Raw genomic sequence first — 18,056 nt, forward strand, 5'->3', positions numbered from 1 at the left:
AAGCAGCCTCATGGCACAGGGAGATCAGCTAGGTGGTTTGTGACCACCGAGAGGGGTGGGATAGGGAGGGTGGGAGGGAGGGAGATGCAAGAGGGAAGGGATATGGGAATATATGTATATGTATAGCTGATTCACTTTGTTATAAAACAGAAACTGACACACCATTGTAAAGCAATTATACTCCAATAAAGATGTTTAAAAAAATTAATTAAAATAAAAAAATAAATAAATAAAATTTTTCAAAAATAAATTAAATAAAATAAGTACATAACTATAAAAGGAAAAGAATATTCCTCCACGTCTGGGTCATCATCCTAGACCTTCATGGTCATCTGATGGGGCAGGCAAGTACAGCCTGGGATCCTCATTCTAGAGAAGAGGGGACTCACCCCAGAGAGGTGAGGAACCTTGCTTGAGGCCACATCTCCAATAACGGGAGAGTAGGAATCAAAACCAGCGGCCTCTGCTTCTCCATGGTCTAGAATATGTACAAATGGGAACAGTTGTAACTGGGTGGTGTGGATCTGTTTTCTTCTTAAGACCTCACCTCCCTTCATTTAGGAGTTGTCCTTCCCAGAAGCCAGGAACCCTGGGCTCTAAGTCTTCACTGGGTTGCTAAGCTGCTGTGTGGCCACAGGCAAGTGGCTCAGCCTCTCTGACCTGGATCTCTCTATCTGTCGAGTAGACATTCCAGCTGGGGCATTGCGATTCTACTGACCTGCTCAGATGCTGCCCTCCCTCCCCACAAGGAGACAAGCTTTGTGTGATTCACCAGCCTCCAAAGTTTGAGGAGCCATCACAACCCTTATGCAGACTCATCATGACTGTACACTCCACTGCCTGCCTTTCAGCTCCCAGAGCAGATCCAGAGCAGCTTCAGGGCTGCTCCCAGCTCCCTTTCCAGCCATGCTGAGCCCTTCCTGCAACACACCCCAGTTTCCAAAAAACACGAGCTACCTGGAGTTTTGTTTTCCTTTCCCTTTGGGGTCACTATCCGTATCTCTGTCCAGACAATCAGCTATGACTATTGCTTTTTGGTGGAGACACACACAAACATATCCATTTTCTGGCCATTACTGAGAGAGAAACAAAAAACATTACAGCTCACAGATCCTGGTGAGCTGGAGGTTTTTAGACTTCTTGCTAAAGCAACAAAATCTTTCTTTAAAAACCAAAATAGCTCTGGCTCTTATATTCATTCAGCAAACATTTACTGAGCTGTTCTGTACCAGGCACTGAGCTATCCAGGGCCTAGGGACACAGTGGTGGGCAAGGCAGATACAGACCCAGCTTCCAAGGTGCCTTCTTAGAGAGGCCCTTCCTGGCCACCTGTTGGGAACCACAGCCCTTTTCCCCAGCACTCTTTCCCCGCGTCCATACTTTGTCTCCATGGTTCTTGCCACCATCTAATGGATGGCATCTTTTACTTGATTTTGTTTACTGCCTTCTTCCCCAACGAGCATATAAATTCCATGGGGCAGGGATCACTCTTTTGTCCACTGTCTAATTCCATATGCCTAATACCTATAATAATCTCTGACACAAGAGTAGGCACTCAGTAAATATCTGTTGCAAATAAATGGAAAATAAATAAATCATACAGGTCATACCTATATATGACATATATATGTGATTATTTCAGCACAAACATGATAAGTGCTTTGGAAAGTCAGTCCAGGGGTGCATGGTTGGCAGTTGGGACAGACTTGCCTGACCAAATAATGTTTAAACTGAATCCTAAAGGGTGACTGCATGTTGTTCAGGCAAGGTGGGGAAGGAGGGTCTCGGGGAGAAAGTGTTCCCAGTGGAGAAACAGCATGTGCGAAGGTCCTGGGGCAGAAAGGAACCCAAAATCTGGAATTCTAAGGTCTGGAATGATAGAGGAGGAGAGTGATGGGGGATGCAGGAAGGAGGCAGCTCACGGAGGACCTTAGAGGCCCCTCCACTTGGATCTTATTCCAAAGACCACAGGGAACCCCAGAATGGATTTAAACACAGAGGTGCCCATCAGATTTATATTTCAAAAAGATCACTCTGCTGCTGGGTGGGGAGTAGCCTAGAGGGGTTAAGAGCCACTTCTGGAAGACCAGTTAGGAGGCTTCTGTAGTTGTCAAATGGGAGATGGTGGCGGCCTGAATGAGGCTGGGGGCAGTAGAGGCAGAGGGCAACAAGGATGGAGTGGGGGGATCAGGTGGGGGTTGGAGCCCATCAACCTTCCCCTCACAGGTGTCTGAAGGTTCTTCAACTCAGGGGTCAGCAGACTTTCTCTAGGAAAGGCCAAACAGTAAATATTTAATGTTTTGCAGGTGTGCAGGAAAGCGTTACCATAGCAGGCGTGAGGCTGCTCTCCAGGAGGCTTGGCTTGCCCTGGTGTCTGGGAACTCCGCTACGACACTCCCTCTGATGCCAAGTGATGCGGCTGTCCGCAAGCCTGGGGCACTCAATTCTGCTGGACCAGCCTGCCTGGACTGTCCATACAAGCAATGCAATTTACAGTGAATGCCTGCTTTCCTGCTGGGGGTCTGGAATCCAGAGGACTGTGATCGATCATGCACTTAATAAAATTCCCCCATTAAAAACCCGGACTCCAAGTCCAGAGCAGTCTCCTCGGGGCAGAAGAAGTGCTGCCGCATTTCGATACTGGAAGAAGGAGGACGTTCTGTGCAGCCTCTCCCGGCAGGAAGGGGAGAGACCGCTCTACGCCTGGGGCGGATTCCTCCAGACCCTGCCTGATGTGTCTTTTTCTCCCACTGAGGATGGAAATAAACCGAATCCAAGAGAATAACTTCTTCTACTTCTTGCAAGCCCTTCTAATAAATCACTGAATGTGGGGTGGTGATGGGGGGAGGTCTTGGAACCCTTGATACAGGGGGTCATATGGTTTCTGCCTCAACTACCCAGTTCTGCCTTTGAAGAGCCACAGACAACATGTTAAAAAATAATAATAATACCATGGCCATGTTCCAATAAGACCTTATTTATAAAAATGGGCAGAGGGTTGAATTTGGCGTGCAGGTCATAGTCTGCCAACTCACGCTCATGAAAAACTCAGGGCTCTCCAAATCTACTTTGAAAACCATTGACTGAATTCACCCTTTCATGTCATCAGCGGAGAACTGAGGCCCACAAGGAGAAAGAGAGAAGGAACTTGTCGAAGGTCACTCAGGACCAGGTGCAGAACCAGAGGAAGAATCCACGTCCTGACTCCCAGCCCTGTGTGCTCTCCACCACTCCAAGCGGCCGCTCCATAGAACAGCCTTGCAGATACGTGCTGGCCTGGGACTCAGAGGCCTAAAGGAAAGATCCGGTAGGAAGCTGGGCTGATTAGGGCAGGTGGTCTGAATGGTGAACCGCCTGGCCTCACTTCTCTTCTGCGTGTGGAGGTGGGTGCGTCTGTGTGTGCACACGTGTCTATGTGTAGGGCTCCAACGCTGTAGGTATCAACTGGGCTTTTGCAAACTTTTCTGATCATCAGAATGGCCTCTGAAGCTTCTTAATAATACAGATGCCCAGGTGCCATCTCAGCCCCCTGAGAAAATGCATTTCAGCATGTGCCAAGGTGTTCTGAGTATCAGCCAGGTTTGGAAACTCTGGGAGATGCTCGGGACTGGCCAGCCCTGAGGACCAGGAGAAGGAAGCGGGTGGGCAGAGGAGAGAACAGGACGGCCATCCTGGATCAAGGCAGAATTTGTGGACCTAACAAAAATGCACAGACCAGTGATTTTGGAAATCTGTTTTCCAAAACTGCTTCTTCAACTGAGCCTTTGGCATCAGAGGTTGGAGTTAGTGAAGCCAGCCGTCAGGAACTAATTTCCTTCTTCCTAGGGATTCTGCTTGCAACTCAGGCTGCTGCTGTTGGGGCCTAAGCCTCGGGGCCCTCACGGCGGGGCCAACTGAGACAGAAAAGAGCACACGGGCCCAGCCACCGTCCACTTTAACCCACCGTAATGAGCTACACCTGAGCTGCGCGAACCAGCACCCCTCACACCCCCATTCTCCTAATAGGGGGCAGCCGCGAGCCAGAGACGGAAGACTTGACATCTCTTGCAAGCCTCGTGATCAGCTGAATGCAGATTCCACACTCTACTGCATGATCTGTGTTTGTTTTCATAGAAAAACGAGCGCCTCTTCACTCACTAAGATATCTGTTGGGTATGTTATTTCACACATTGGAATTGCCAGGAGGCCTTTAAAAGATAATAAGACAGACCCACCCCCGGAGAGTTTGTTTTAAATGGTATGGGTTGTGCTCTGGGAGGGAATCAGGATTTTCAAAAGCTCCCCAGGAGTTTCTAACAAGTAGTGGAGGTTGAGAAGACCTGGGCCCCTAAGATGCTGCGTTCATCTCTTGTCTAACACCCCCCACAGGCACACCACCCCTGCCCACCTGGAGAGGCTTCGGCATAAACAGTTCTACCCAGAATTCAGAACGGCTGATGCCTTTCCAAAGACAACTGACAGCTTAGCCAGGTCACCAGTTATTTTGTTTCTGTGACCTACCCCCGCAAAGAAAATCACCAACAAAGACCCAGTTTCTCTCAGAGAAGCACGCCTGCAGAGATCTGTGTTGTTAGGTGGAGAAAAAAGTGTATTTTTATTTTAAACGACCTCTAACTGAAATTTAGCATTTCCTTCAATTACAAAGGCAGGCAACAGACCACAGTACTGTAATCGGTAGAAATCCCAGATATTTTCATATCACGGTACAGAGTTCTCCAAATATCATGTATGCTCATCACTGCTTTGAAATCATGGGAGTTATTCACCTCATGCTGGATCTTGCTACATTACCATGTCATAAATCTGCCTTTTTGTCATGTTTTGGTGGTTGTATTTCAATGTATTTGATTCCCTGTGTATGTAATTTATGCATTGAAAAGTATTATTCGGAGAAGGGGCCACAGACTTCCCTCAATGGGTCTTTGAGTCTCCGTGTAGAAGGCTTCCCAGAGGTGGAGGGCGGCTGTGCACGGAGCCAGCGACTCTTACCTGTGGGTCGGAGAGCCGGGAGAGGTCAGGGTAGAGGTAGAACTTGATGCCTTCGGAGGCCCCGGGCAACGTGACCCCCCGGATCAGGAGTATCAGAAGCATGATGTAGGGGAACGTCGCGGTGACATATACCACCTGCCAGGAGAGGAGAGGGAAGAATCAAGAAGGAGTGACAGTGGCAGGCAACGTGGCAGGCCCCTAACTTCTCGCTGGCAGCAAAGGGCCACCCAGCGCAGCGGTAAGGAGTGAGCCCTAACACAGCTTGTTCTCGCACCCACCCCCTCAAGGCTGGGTCTTGCAGTGAGCCTCTACTGAGAGCCCACAGTGGTGCTGTATCAGCGCTTTCCAATCTTTTTTGGACCAGAACGGAAGAAAGAAATATATACGATATCACAACTCATACACACATAGAGCTGAAACAGGAAGTTTCACAAACTCATGCTCATCTCACATGTGTGATGCACTCTAATATTTTCTATCATACTGTGTCATTTTTTAAAAACTGGTCATGGCCCTTTAAATTCATGTCACAATTCACTAATGGGTCAAGACCCACATTTTTGAACATCACTGCTCTTAATGAAAATCAAGTTTTCGTAGCCAAAGATGGAGAGGAGAGGAGAGGAGAGAAGAGGAGAGGAGAGGAGAGGTAGAGGAGAGGAGAGGAGAGGATAAAACAGAGAAGGGAATGGGAGGGGGAGAGGAGGATGGGGAGCTGTTTAGGGTGGGAAAGACCCAGTGTTTTCCTGGAATCATTTCCGCTTGGTCTGCTTGGAAGCAAGCGATTGGACCCAATGAACCTGAGAGACCCTTGCAGCCCATGGATTCTGTGCAAGAATCAAGGCAGTGAAAGAAACGAAATCTTCCCTAAGCTTCCTTGAACAAGAGCTGCATAGAAGGAAACAGCAACACCTTGACAGACCACAGGAGTTCCTGTTCTACCTGAGGTGCCCTCAGGACTCAGTGTCCCCTCCTGGTCTTATTTTTTTCTCCCTCGTCACATCCTCTCCTCCAATCACTTCATTCCTCCACCTATTTAGAGCATTAACTTGTTAATATTTGGGGGCCACAGACACTTCTGAGAATCTGATGACAGTTATGGACCCTCTCCCCCTTTCCCCCAAATGTGCACTTTCACAGATACGTGCAACAGCTTTCGGATGGTCCAGAGGCTCAGATTCCTCAAGTAAAGAACCTGTGCTCTAGGACCTTAGATCTTAATCCCTCCATCACTCTGGAGCCTCTCACCCCTTTGCAATGCAGGGTTTCTTTCACTAGTGGCTCAGGCCTTCACTCCACTCATTTATTTATTTACTCACTCATTCACTCACACACCCTAAACACTCCTATGTACCGAACGCTGAGCTAGACTCCTGAATGAATGGGAGTCACGGGATGAAAGTTTCTGTTTCAAGAGGCTTCCCACTGACAGAAAAGACAGGCGCGTACGTTGGTAGATAATTAATGCACTGTGTAATCGGGGGAACGCAAAGGATGGTGGAGCACAGAGAAGGGAGTAGCTAATCTCAGGGGTAGTCAGAGAGGGCTTCTCCAAGGAGGTGATCCAGGTGTTGTCCCGTAAAGGATGAATAGGAGTTCAGGACATGGGAAATGGAGACGGAAGGAAGCAGGAACAAATAAAATCCTACTATATGCTGCGCACTTTGCACATGACAATAGAAATTGCTATGTTTGTTCAACACTTCCACACACCAGGCATTCATTCTTCAGATAGTTATGATTATCGTCTTTGTAGATATGAGGAATGTCAGAGAGGTCACTGCTAACTCACCTAGGATGGCCCAGCTAAGGAGTGGCAGATGTGGGATTCACAAGGAGGCCTGTCTGACTTCAAGGTCATGCAATCAACCATGAGGCTGTATATGTGCCTCCCACGACAGCAATGCAAATTCACTGTTATTTTCCCCATTTTTAGAGATGTGACTCTCAGAGAAGTTAAGTCATTTGGTTGGTAAGTGACAAAGCAGGGATTTAAACTCAGTCCTGAACAATAGGAAATAAGAACCGGCAGGGGGTGGTGTCCATGGGTCCTGCCAACACAACCTGGAAGGCTGGATGATCTCATCCAGACACTGTCCCTAACCTACCATGATGGCACCCACCTCAGGCCACCCACAACTCTGTCCCGCAAATTTCCATGTCCATGTTCCCAGATCAACCACTGGCTCAGTCGACAAGGCATATAATCAATACAAACAATTTCTTGCTGTCACATATATGGTAATCCAAAGAAGTTGAAAACAAGTCAAATATATAACTACAGACCAGTAGACGATACTAGTAATAATAATAATAATAATAAATTAGAGACCAGTAAGCAGTAAATGTTGATGGTCCCTGCCCAGAGAGCTAATTTAGATTGCTATAAAATCTCCACTTCCCTTAGCTTTGCAGGCACAATCCATCATAGATCTTCAGCATTTCACACAAATGCTTGATTCTCCTCCTTCAAAATGAACCCCCCCAATCAACCAGCTTATGCCTATGAAGGTGGGAAGGCTAAAATCTATTGCTTTCATCGTATAATTTCCACTTTTGCCTCTGTTGTACGGCAGAAGATTAATTATCCAAAATGCCCAGGACCTGATTAATGATATTTCTGGAGCTTAACCCCCAGTGCACACAAAATTTAGGGAAAAAGATGTTATCCTGTAAAACATAAGAACAAACGAAAATCATAGACATTTGGCCTTCATCTATGGGACCATCTTTTTTCTTTTTTTTTTTTTCCTTCGGTACGCGGGCCTCTCACTGTTGTGGCCTCTCCCGTTGCGGAGCACAGGCTCCGGACGCGCAGGCTCAGCGGCCATGGCTCACGGGCCTAAGCCGCTCCGCGGCACGTGGGATCCTCCCGGACCGGGGCACGAACCCGTGTCCCCTGCATCGGCAGGTGGACTCTCAACCACTGCGCCACCAGGGAAGCCCTATGGGACCATCTTGATGTGACTAAACGTGCTGGTTGTGTTCTGTCTGGTCTGTGGTGAGTGGACTGGGCCACTGGTGTGTCATTAGGGGTCATTTATAACCTGGCCACACACACCCTGCCGTGCCCCTGGCAGTACATAGAGCAGACTGCTCCTCAGTCAGCACATGGGCAGGATTTATTAAGTGGCTGATGATTATTCTGAAGCAATTCCAATGTTCAGAGTTCTAAATGGATGCTCTGCTTCTATATGACATTTAGGAGAACTCCACTCTCTCCACTGGCACCCACACTCTCTTTTTTACACTCATTTTGTAAAACCATAAGGGAAATAAAATATTCAGGTAAATTGCCCGAAGACCACAGTGCGGACAACAAGTCAGGCTGCCAAAATGAAACCACTGGGTGTCGGGCGTTAGCTAGAACAATCCCTTTGTAAGCTGATGTTTGAGAGCCTGGAGCCAGGGTACAAAAGGTGCTTCAGGAAGATCGTTATGTAATGCACGCAAGCGGACAGCAGTATGAAAATTGAGATGCGTTGCTGGTCCAGCTCTCCTAAAAGCCCCTTGCAATCTGTCTCTACCCTCAGCCATCCTAGACACGTGCATATCACCTTTGATTTTTCCCAAGAGCAGCTGTAGACTGTCCAAGCAATACAGATCTTGTTAATGAGAACTTGCACGTACATGGTACACATGCTGCCACATCTCTCCTGTGCCCATGCCAGACATCACTAACTGATCATGACACCCTGCAGCTAAGCCTGGATGGGGCCCCAGAACCCTCCGCATGGGACTCCAGGCAGCCCCATTATCAGCTGGGAAGAACCCGCTATCTGCTCCCCTTGCTCTAGTCCATTTTTCACTCATGCCTTCACCATCCACGGCAGGTCCTTAGTCCCGTCCCTCAGAATGGTGAGACCAGGTGTTGTGCTCAAGAACTGCTGGATGTGTGCACGCGGATGAGGTGCCTAGGGTCATGAACCCACCACAGCAGCGTGAAACCAGGAGAGGAGGCTAGAGAGACAGGTTGGAGGGTCTCCAGGAAGGGCTCTGGCCTTCTCCTGGCCGTGACAGCGGGGTTGGAGCTGGGTCTCCAAGGCTAAGCAGGAACAGGAGAGGTGGGGCAGGTGGGGAAGGTATGGAGCCAGCCAAAGATGTGGAAATGAGCACAGATCTGGTCCCCTGGGATGTCTAGGCACCTCCAGCTTCTCCTGCGGGCACTCAGGCTGCAGTCAGCCTCACCGAGGCTGCCCTCACATCCCAGCAGGAGCGTCAAGTCCTGCCAACATGACCTCCAACTATATTCTGAAATCACACCCTGCCTTCATCCTCATCGTCAGGGCCCTTCATCTCCTTTCTTCTCAGTCATGTGACAGCCCCATTCCGCAGCCCAAGTTTTAAAAATGAGAATCTGGCCTGTGTCTTCCTGCTCCTGAGTCCGCCTCCCAGTCTCTCACTCAGGGTCGTGGGATACAGAGCGAAGGGCTGGGCTTCATGTCAGGGACCCTGTGCTCCAGCCCTGGCGCTGCCCCCACTTGCTGTGCGACTCCATCAGTCTCCACCCCTCCCCCAACCACTCCGCTCTCGCTGTGCCAGGTTCCTCGCCGCTGGGGCGCATGCCAGGCCTCCTTCAGGCCTCCCTGCCTTTTCATGCCTCCCTTTGTCCGAACGTCCATCCCCGGCTCCTGGGCCACCCAAGGCGTTAGTCCTGGCTGTGCCTGAATCCCCACAGGGCTGAGGACTCCTCAAAAGTCAGGGGCCCTGCCTTCCAGCTGCGATATCGCCCAGTCTACTGTCCACGTCAGGCAGGGAGGCCCCCGGTGGTGGGTTGGAAGGACCTCAGTCTTACGTCAGGAGCCGCCCTCTTGACTATAAACCACGCCTGTCTGCCACGTCCTCCCTGACCCTCACCCCACATCCATCCCCCAGTCACGCCAGCATCTGCCCAGCACTGTAGCTGTTCTCTGTCAGCTGTTTTATTGTCTTGCAAGTTTAACATTTCTAAAATGTAAGTTCCACAGAAAAAGGGAGTTGGGTCTTTTACATTCTTTGCTGTATCCACAGTGCCCGGGCTGGCATAAGGTACATACAATGTGCTCAATGAATATTTGTTAGAGAAACAAATCAGTAGTCTGATATCTGGACCCCGAGGTTAGAATACGGGTCTTCAGAATAGCTCTTGTGCTTTGTCCACTTGAAATGCTAGAACCACATAAAATGGGGTTCAGAAAATTGCATCAGATTTTAGGGAGCGTTCATAAATAAGGAAACCACAGGAGATGTGGCTTTAAAAGACAGACCAGTCCAATGATGGAGGGCAAGGAAGTTCAGGTGCAAAGTTCAGTTTCAAGATGTCTGAGGCCCTAGGATCTGTCTGGAAGGGAGCCAAGCAGGGCTCAGGCATTATGCTAAATTATGCACGGTCTGCTTACAGGAATAATAAGGTCACTGACAAGGTACCATCAAGCCTGGCTGTTCCTGGCCACTGCCAGGGGTGGTTTGGACCCAGAGAGGTGGATGTTGGGGAAGGAGGGTCTCAGCTGTCAGATCTCTCAGGCCTCTGAAAGGAGACTCCTGACCAAAGCACACCCTTTGGTTCAAAAAGAGGTTGTGTTGTATTTTTTTTTTTTTTTTTACTATTGTTTTATTTCCTTTTAGCAGGTCAAGTCCTACTGAATATAAAGGTTAGCACAATTGGTGGTAATTATACTGTATCCTGTTTTAATTGACTCTAATTGCTCATTTGCATTCCAATACTGGAATTGTGGGGTGTTTTCTCCCTACTTCCAGGACAAAGCTATTTATTTCATAGGGGGAGGGGACGGTCCGATCACTGAGAATGCCACGAAAGTTGAAGAAGGGCTGCCCCTCCCAAAGTTTTCTAGGATAATGGAGTCAATTGGAAAGCTGAGCATTGTTCAAAAGGCATTGAGCTGGCAGGGGGCTGTTGGGGCAAGGACCCAAGACCGCAGGGTCAGAAGGTACAGTTTGCTGAGCGGTTTGGGCAAGTTCCACACTCTCCCCGGGCTGGCATTTTACCATCGACAATGAGGCGGGGTAAACTAATCCAAACTGTAATCACTCTTACCATCTTCTCAATTTTTTTTGCCACATACATGTATCATCTTTGCACTAAATCAATACGCTCTTTTACATTAAATAAATATTATGTAATAAGAAAACTCTAAATTGCCACAATAAACTGAAAACCATTATCTCTTACCACAAATAGAAGAAGATAAATGCAAAAATAAATGCAATGAAGATAAAATGTGATTAAATTCTAGCCAAAGGTTCTGAGTCTGAGCTGTGTTCTCTCTTAGTTCAAAAGCAAGAGTAGCAAGTGTCAGAGAGGTGCTAAAAAATAAGCCAGCTTACTGCACCTTTTGCCTTAAGACACATGAAAAGGGAATACTGCCTCATTATGTGATGGGATGTTCTTTAATCTGGGCTCATATATCACTAAAATCACCCTGTGGACCGCCAGGAGAAAGAACACTTCCCCTATTTGTGAGAAAGAAAGGATGGATGAAGCTGAGGTCCATCCCAGCAACTGCAGTGTTTCCTAGAGCAGCGGTCCCCAACCTTTTTGGCACCAGGGACCGGTTTCATGGAAGACAATTTTTTCACAGATGGCCAGGGGTGGGGGGGGGAGTGGGGGGGTGGGGGGGAAGGGGGTGTGTGTGGAGCGGGCAGGGGGGGGGGGGGGGGGGGGGGGGGGGGGGGGGTGGGGGGGGAAGGGGGGTGTGTGTGGAGATGGTTCAGGTGTTAAATGCAAGCGATGGAGAGTGGCAGATGAAGCTTCGCTCGCTCTCTCGCCCACTGCTGTGCAGACCGGTTCCTAACAGGCTGCGTGGTCTGCAGCCCTGGGTTTGGGGACCCCTGTCTAGAGCAACCCTTTTCAAAGGACCAGGACTCCCTGGAGCTCTCCAGGGTCCTGACCCTGACTTCGGCTGAACCTTCCGCGAGCCAGCTACCTGGAGCTTGGAAAACACTGAGGTTAACTGAGCACCTACTGAGTGCCTGTGATGTGTCACAGAGTATCTCTAACTGATCTGAATACCACTTGAATAAGTTCTATCCCCACTCTGCAGACAAAGAAAAAACTGAGGCTTGAAAGAGAAGCGGCTTGTTCCAGGTCACAGAGCTGTCAGTGATCAGGAGTTTGCCCTCTCCACCACATGTGCTGGGCTCTCTGCTGCAAACCTGGCGACACAATACCTTCCTGTTTTCAACTCTTGTTTGCTCCACTGTCTGTCCTTAACCTCAGGGGCCCAGCTTGCCTGACTTTTGGCAGCAACTCATCCTTGCCTGCTACCCCAGCCATGTTTACCTCTGTGTCTGCGGTGCATCTGCCCAACCCATATGGTTGGAAAGCAGGGTACTGAGCATCCAATCCTTAGAGAATCATTGTCTTGAACACCAACAGATTTTTCCCAGCTTTGGATTTTGAGAGAGCACTACCTGAATTCCTAGGAAAGAACGCTATAGCAGGCACCAAACAGTCTGGCATAACTTCCATTAAGATGTTATTGATCTCTAGGAACAAGTTGCCAGGAGAATGAATCTGAAAAAGGAGGTCACCATGGACACATCTGGCCTCTTCGTCATTTTTAGAGGTGTTCTTAGACCACGGTAGCAGAAACAGTAAATGAAGAAAAAACATTCTGTCTGGTTCAAGTAACCAAATTCTAAATAGGTGGAGGGAATCATGTTTTCAAAAGAAAACAGTGAAGGTATTCACTATTCAAAGAGGTAACAGTACTTTAGCAATGCAGCAATATTTCCATGAGGAGCTAAAGTTTTGATTTTTGTGCAATGACAGTGGTTTGTCATTAGCACATGTGTGGAGCCTAAAAGAATATGCCAAAACATTGGCTTGCCTTGGGATCCAGGCAACATGGCATCAGCCCTGAGCTGGGCTGAGGAGCAAGTGAGGGAAAGTGACAAGGGACAGGATTAGAAATGAGAGGCAACGAGGGAAGGAGGGGATGACTGGGTTCTAAGTTCCCATCCCACCACAACAGTAGAGACTCTGAGCTGTCCCCCACCAAAGAGCCACTCTCCCTTCTTCAGCAGTAACAAAACCCCTAAGTTTCGACTGGATCCATGGCTGCCTAGAATAAAGACATTTCCCAGCCTCTCTTGCAGCTAGGCGTGACCGTGTGACTACGTTCTGGCCAATCAGATACAAACAAAGGTGCCACGTACAACTTCCAGGTTGCATCCTTAAAGGGAAGGGCTGTACCCTTTCCTTTCCTTCTTGCCCTTCCCACGGGCTGGAATGAAGACCAGGTAGTGAGCCGTCTTAGACCATGGAAATAGGGACAACACCCACGGGAAGGCAGAGGAACAAAACATGAGGAGCCTGGGTCCCCACAAGCAGGCAGCTTATGCCCGGACTGTTACGGGAGAGAGAAGTGAACCATCTTCTTCCTGCTATTGCTCTTTGAGGTCTTCATTACAAGGAGTCAAACATGTAACCTAAGTATCTAATCCTTGAATCTGACCCCTGACTACCTCTGTGACTGCGGGTAGGGCCTGCTCCCAACCTTAGTCTATGCCACCTTTCCTTAAGTGAATGCACCCGCCCAGATGATCCACACTGTTCCTTTCTACTCAGAATGAAGCGAAGATGCTGAGGACAACCTGAGGACCTGCACATGGACTCTTGAGGGCGACCAGCCGACACCTGGGCTCAACCAGGAATAGGAATAAATAGAGTCAGGAAGCCTGCAGGAAGGTCCAGTCCATCATATTAAAAGAGAAGTTAGAACAGACCTGCCCGAGATCACCATTTCTTGGAAATCCACAGTTTCAACCTCCTCTGTCACAGTTTAGGCTGACCTGACAGTGTGGACCCCATCGCCAAGTACAGAGGTGCGTGCCTGGGTTAGAAGGTCTCTGCAGCCTTCCAGGGCCTCCACCTTCCTCAGTGTAAAATGAGGATAACAGCTGTTTCCAAGGTCCACGTGAAGATTGGAGACCACCACGCCAAGCACATGACACAGACGCCGATCGCGCAATAACTGGAAGGATTCTGGCTGCCTCTGCTGGTATCACTGGGGCAAGACGCGATGCCCTCCGGCCCAGTGGCCTTGGCTGGCAAAGAACAACATATCTGGGGGCTCAAAAATGCAAACAGAGAGGCTGTCTTAACTACATGGGGAGGGACAGAGTGGTGTCTCCCCCAAATCCCCATGGGATCCCCTTTACTGACAGAGGGAGTGACTGGCATTGTGGTGGCAGTGGAAGGCTGGTGTTGAGAGGTGGCTATTCATTGGCTGGAAAATCTGGGTGAATTGGGTGAACAGGACTCAGAGATTTAAAAAAAAAAAAAAAAATCATCAGGACAGAGAGACGTGTACGCAGCCACCCTGAGGAGTTGCAGCAGCCAGACTCCGGGATAAAGGATGGAAGGAAGCAGGAGTGAGCCACAGTGGCCATTACGGACGGAATCCTCTGAAGGCCTAGCTCCAGCGGCAGCTGAGGGGCCAGGGTGCAGAGGGTGCTTAGATGGAACGGAAGACATTCCATCAGGCTGCACCAGTGAAGACAGAATTCCGATTTGAAAGAATAGAAGGGATTCAAAAGCTGAGTTGAAGGGAAGGACGGGTCTCAGATGTGTCATCACAGACATGTTCATGTCAGGGATGACGCTTGCCCTGCAAAGCGAGAAGCCAGACTTGTGGAGAAGCTAAGGACAGTGAGTATCAGCAACCTCCGTGGGGCTCCAGGAACCCAGCGAGGAAGGGGCTCAGGGGCTCCCCACGGAGGGCTACGTGGTTGCTGGGGGCTCGGGTGCACCTTATGGAGAGGAACTTGCAGAGACTTCTCAGACGTTGACCCCAAAATGCCACTCCCAGCCCTGGTAGTTCAGGAGACGAAGGATTCACTCTACGTCTAATCTCATCATCAGGGTTGGGGCATTGTGGGCAAGAAACCCCACATCTTAGGACACCGGGCAATGGTGGTACTCTTTCTTCTTGCTGAGAGTTGGTACGAGAAAGATCATCCACACCCACGGCCTATTCCAACCTTGAGCTCCCAGGGCTTTATTATTTAGTCGTCACACGGACATCCTGGTTGAAAGCAGAAAGCTCAAGAGGGAAAGTGCTCAGTTTGGGAGAAACGGAAGATCAGGAGATACTTAGTAATGATATAATGATGGGACTAGTATTTATTGCTGGCTCTACATGCTTTACTCTTATGCTATCCAATTCTAAAAGACAGAAAGTAGTCTTATCATTCCCATTGCACAGAGGTGGAAACGGAGGCACCCAGAGTTAGAGCATTTGGCCCACGGTTGCCCAGCTAGAAAAAGGTAGGATTCAAGCTCAGATCCAACCAACTCCAAAGCCGACACTCAGCTACTACCCAGCCCCACGGGGAATTCAAGCGCAGCTTCACCTCCCACCACATCTCCCTGTGTTCCCTGAACAAACCCTGCACTTTCCCGCGTGCAAGCCTTTGCTTCTGTTCACCCGGAAGCTCCTTTCCTCCTTCTCTACTTACCAAAAACTTGCCAGTCTTCAAGACCAATTCAGTGACTATGTCTTCCAGGTCTCAGCACGAGGCCATCCAGGAAGGACAAAATGCTCCTTCCATAGCCTACGGCACACTGTGCAACACAGCACACAGATACGGGATAGGCCTTGCCTCCAGAAAATCCAAGTTCAAGACCCAGCCTCTGGTGCTTTCTATGTATGTTGCTGATTTTTGGCAAGTTGTCTTTCTAGGTCTTGATATTCTTTTCTGTAAAGTGTGGACAATAACGCAGCAGATTGACTCAATCCCTCTGAGCCGTGGGTTTTGTTTTCTTTTTCAATTAATTTATTTATTTTTGGCCGCGTTGGGTCTTCGTTGCTGCACGCGGGCTTTCTCTAGTGGCGACGAGCATGGGTTACTCTTCGCTGCGGTGCGCGGGCTTCTCATTGCGATGGCTTCTCTTGTTGCGGAGCACGGGCTCTAGGTGCGACGGCTTCAGTAGTTGTGGCTCGCGGGCTCTAGAGCGCAGGTTCAGTTGTGGCGCACGGGCTTAGTTGCTCCGCAGCATGTGGGATCTTCCCAGGCCATGGCTCGAACCCATGTCCCCTGCATTGGCAGGCGGATTCTTAACCACTGCGCCACCAGGGAAGTCCCTGAGCCGTGGGTTCTTAAGTCCATGGAATGTGGATAACAGTTCCCACCTCCCACGGCAGGTGTGAATTACACGAGCCAGTGTCTACACAGCACCAGGCACAGCAGCCCTTACTCAACAGCTCTCCTTCCCCCTGAGCCCTTTTTCATTCTACACTCTCGTGCACCTGCCTCTCCCTTACTGAGGGTAAGGGCCTTATCTTTGCGTGCTCTGCGTGCTTCTCGTTGAGGCCTATGAAGGCTGTAAACGCTTGGTGAATGAGCCCATTCTGACCCCAATAAGGCAGTGAGAATGAATGGGACAAAACAGGACAGAGACCCACGTGTCTACAACGGGCTTTCGGTGCAAACAGTCTCTGCTCTCGCTCGAGCCTCTCCATCTGAAAGTAAAGGACTTTCTGTCCAATTCAATTCACCAGCCATTTATTAAGCCCCCTGGGTGCCAGGTCCTGTGCTGGTCTTAGAGATGATGCTGATGAACGAGCCAGGTCCAGGCAGTGACAGTCATGACGAAGGACCATTCGGGGGACAGCAGCAATGGGAGCTCAGGGACACAGAGGCAGCTCAGGTGGCAATGTGTCGCTAGAGAGGTCCTCCTGGAGCTGGGCTTTGAAGGGGAACAGGCTGTCCTGTTGCTCCAAGGAGTCCTGATCTAGAATGTGCTGTGTGAATAAATTCTTTAGAACAAGAAGGGTCAGCACACAGGGCGCTTCAGCCTAGGAACCTCACCTCTAGGAAAGAAACAAGATCTGCACGGTGGCAGGGAAGCTGTGTCTGGAGGGGACAAGAGACTTGAAGAACAACCACATGCACAAAGATTGCTGAGCCCGATTCAAGTCCTTGTCCACAGGATACCTAAAAAAAAAAGTCACTGGAAGGGGGAGTCTGGTGTTTAAGCCTATTTCATGGTGAATTAAGATTAGCGAGAGAGTCAATGCTATTGATTTTTACACATCTCCACCATGAAGACCACAAAAATGAAAACGAATCCCCAGAATAGCCCAAGCCACATAAATATTCCATGCAGTGCCCAGCCAAGCTTCCACCAGCATTAGGAGCTATTATTTACTGCCTGGAAAACACATTGGTACCTTGGCTTATAGTGATTTAAACACCATCCATCTCTCTTGGACTAGAAGGCTGCTGTCGCCATGGCAACCAAGGGCACCATGAAAGCACACCCTTAAAGCCTGGGCAGGGGTTTAAGGGTGCAGGGAGGCTGTCGAACAAGAAACACCACTCCATGTCCTCTTAACTTTCGTCTTCAACACACTCTTAGTGATGAGGGGAGAGGAGAGCATCCATGCTCAGGGGCTGTGCCTGCAGCCACAAAGGGCAAGATGCTGCCTGGATCCTGTAAGCATCACCTGTTCCCTAAGACAGACTGCCTCCCATCCATCCCACAGGGCAACGACTGGGGGGCTCTCCTGGGCCCTTTCTCAGGCGTCCTGAGCAACACGGGTCCTTCCCAGACCACCTGTGCTAGCTGCAACACGCTCCTTCCAAAACAGCTTCATTGGTTGAAAGGAGAATCCATGCTTGCCTCCTGTTCTTGCCTCAGGGGATGGCCATCTGTCTCGTTTGCCAACTCTGCACTCAAGGGCCACTCCCCAAGGACACCAGGGCACCTCATTAAGGGACACCTTGTCTTTCTCCCAGTTCCCAGCTTAAAAACTTTCCCCCATTAGATGCTTCTGCTTTCCTGCTTCCTTTCTTCATGTTTTTTTTAGTCTTTTACAAGTTCATTTTTTCACACATTCTTTCCATCAATTAATCAACCAGTCAGCCAACTCTGATTAGCATCTGTTATGTGCCAGATACTGCAGTAGGCATAGAGGATGCAAAGGTAGACCGGGAGTGAGCCCTGCCCTCTGGCTGTCATGGTGGCTGCTTGCTGGGTCTGCAGATGTCTAAGCTGTTTCCCGGAAGTCCGGCCTCCTCCCACATCTGTTCTTTCTCTACATACTCCTGTGGCTTTCCTT

General features: G+C 49.4%; 1 protein-coding gene across 1 annotated transcript in view; it reads right to left on the reverse strand.

Moving 5' to 3' along the window:
• The window catches only part of SLC6A11 (solute carrier family 6 member 11), a 127,197-nt gene that overhangs the window by 66,591 nt on the left and 42,550 nt on the right, over positions 1–18,056 (reverse strand). Inside the window, exon 6 of the mRNA XM_024123923.3 lies at positions 4,990–5,124. Coding sequence (XP_023979691.1) covers positions 4,990–5,124 — 135 coding nt within the window. The remainder of the gene's footprint in view (positions 1–4,989; positions 5,125–18,056) is intronic.

The sequence above is a fragment of the Physeter macrocephalus genome, chromosome 18 (assembly GCF_002837175.3).
Source record: "Physeter macrocephalus isolate SW-GA chromosome 18, ASM283717v5, whole genome shotgun sequence".
Taxonomy (NCBI): domain Eukaryota; kingdom Metazoa; phylum Chordata; class Mammalia; order Artiodactyla; family Physeteridae; genus Physeter; species Physeter macrocephalus.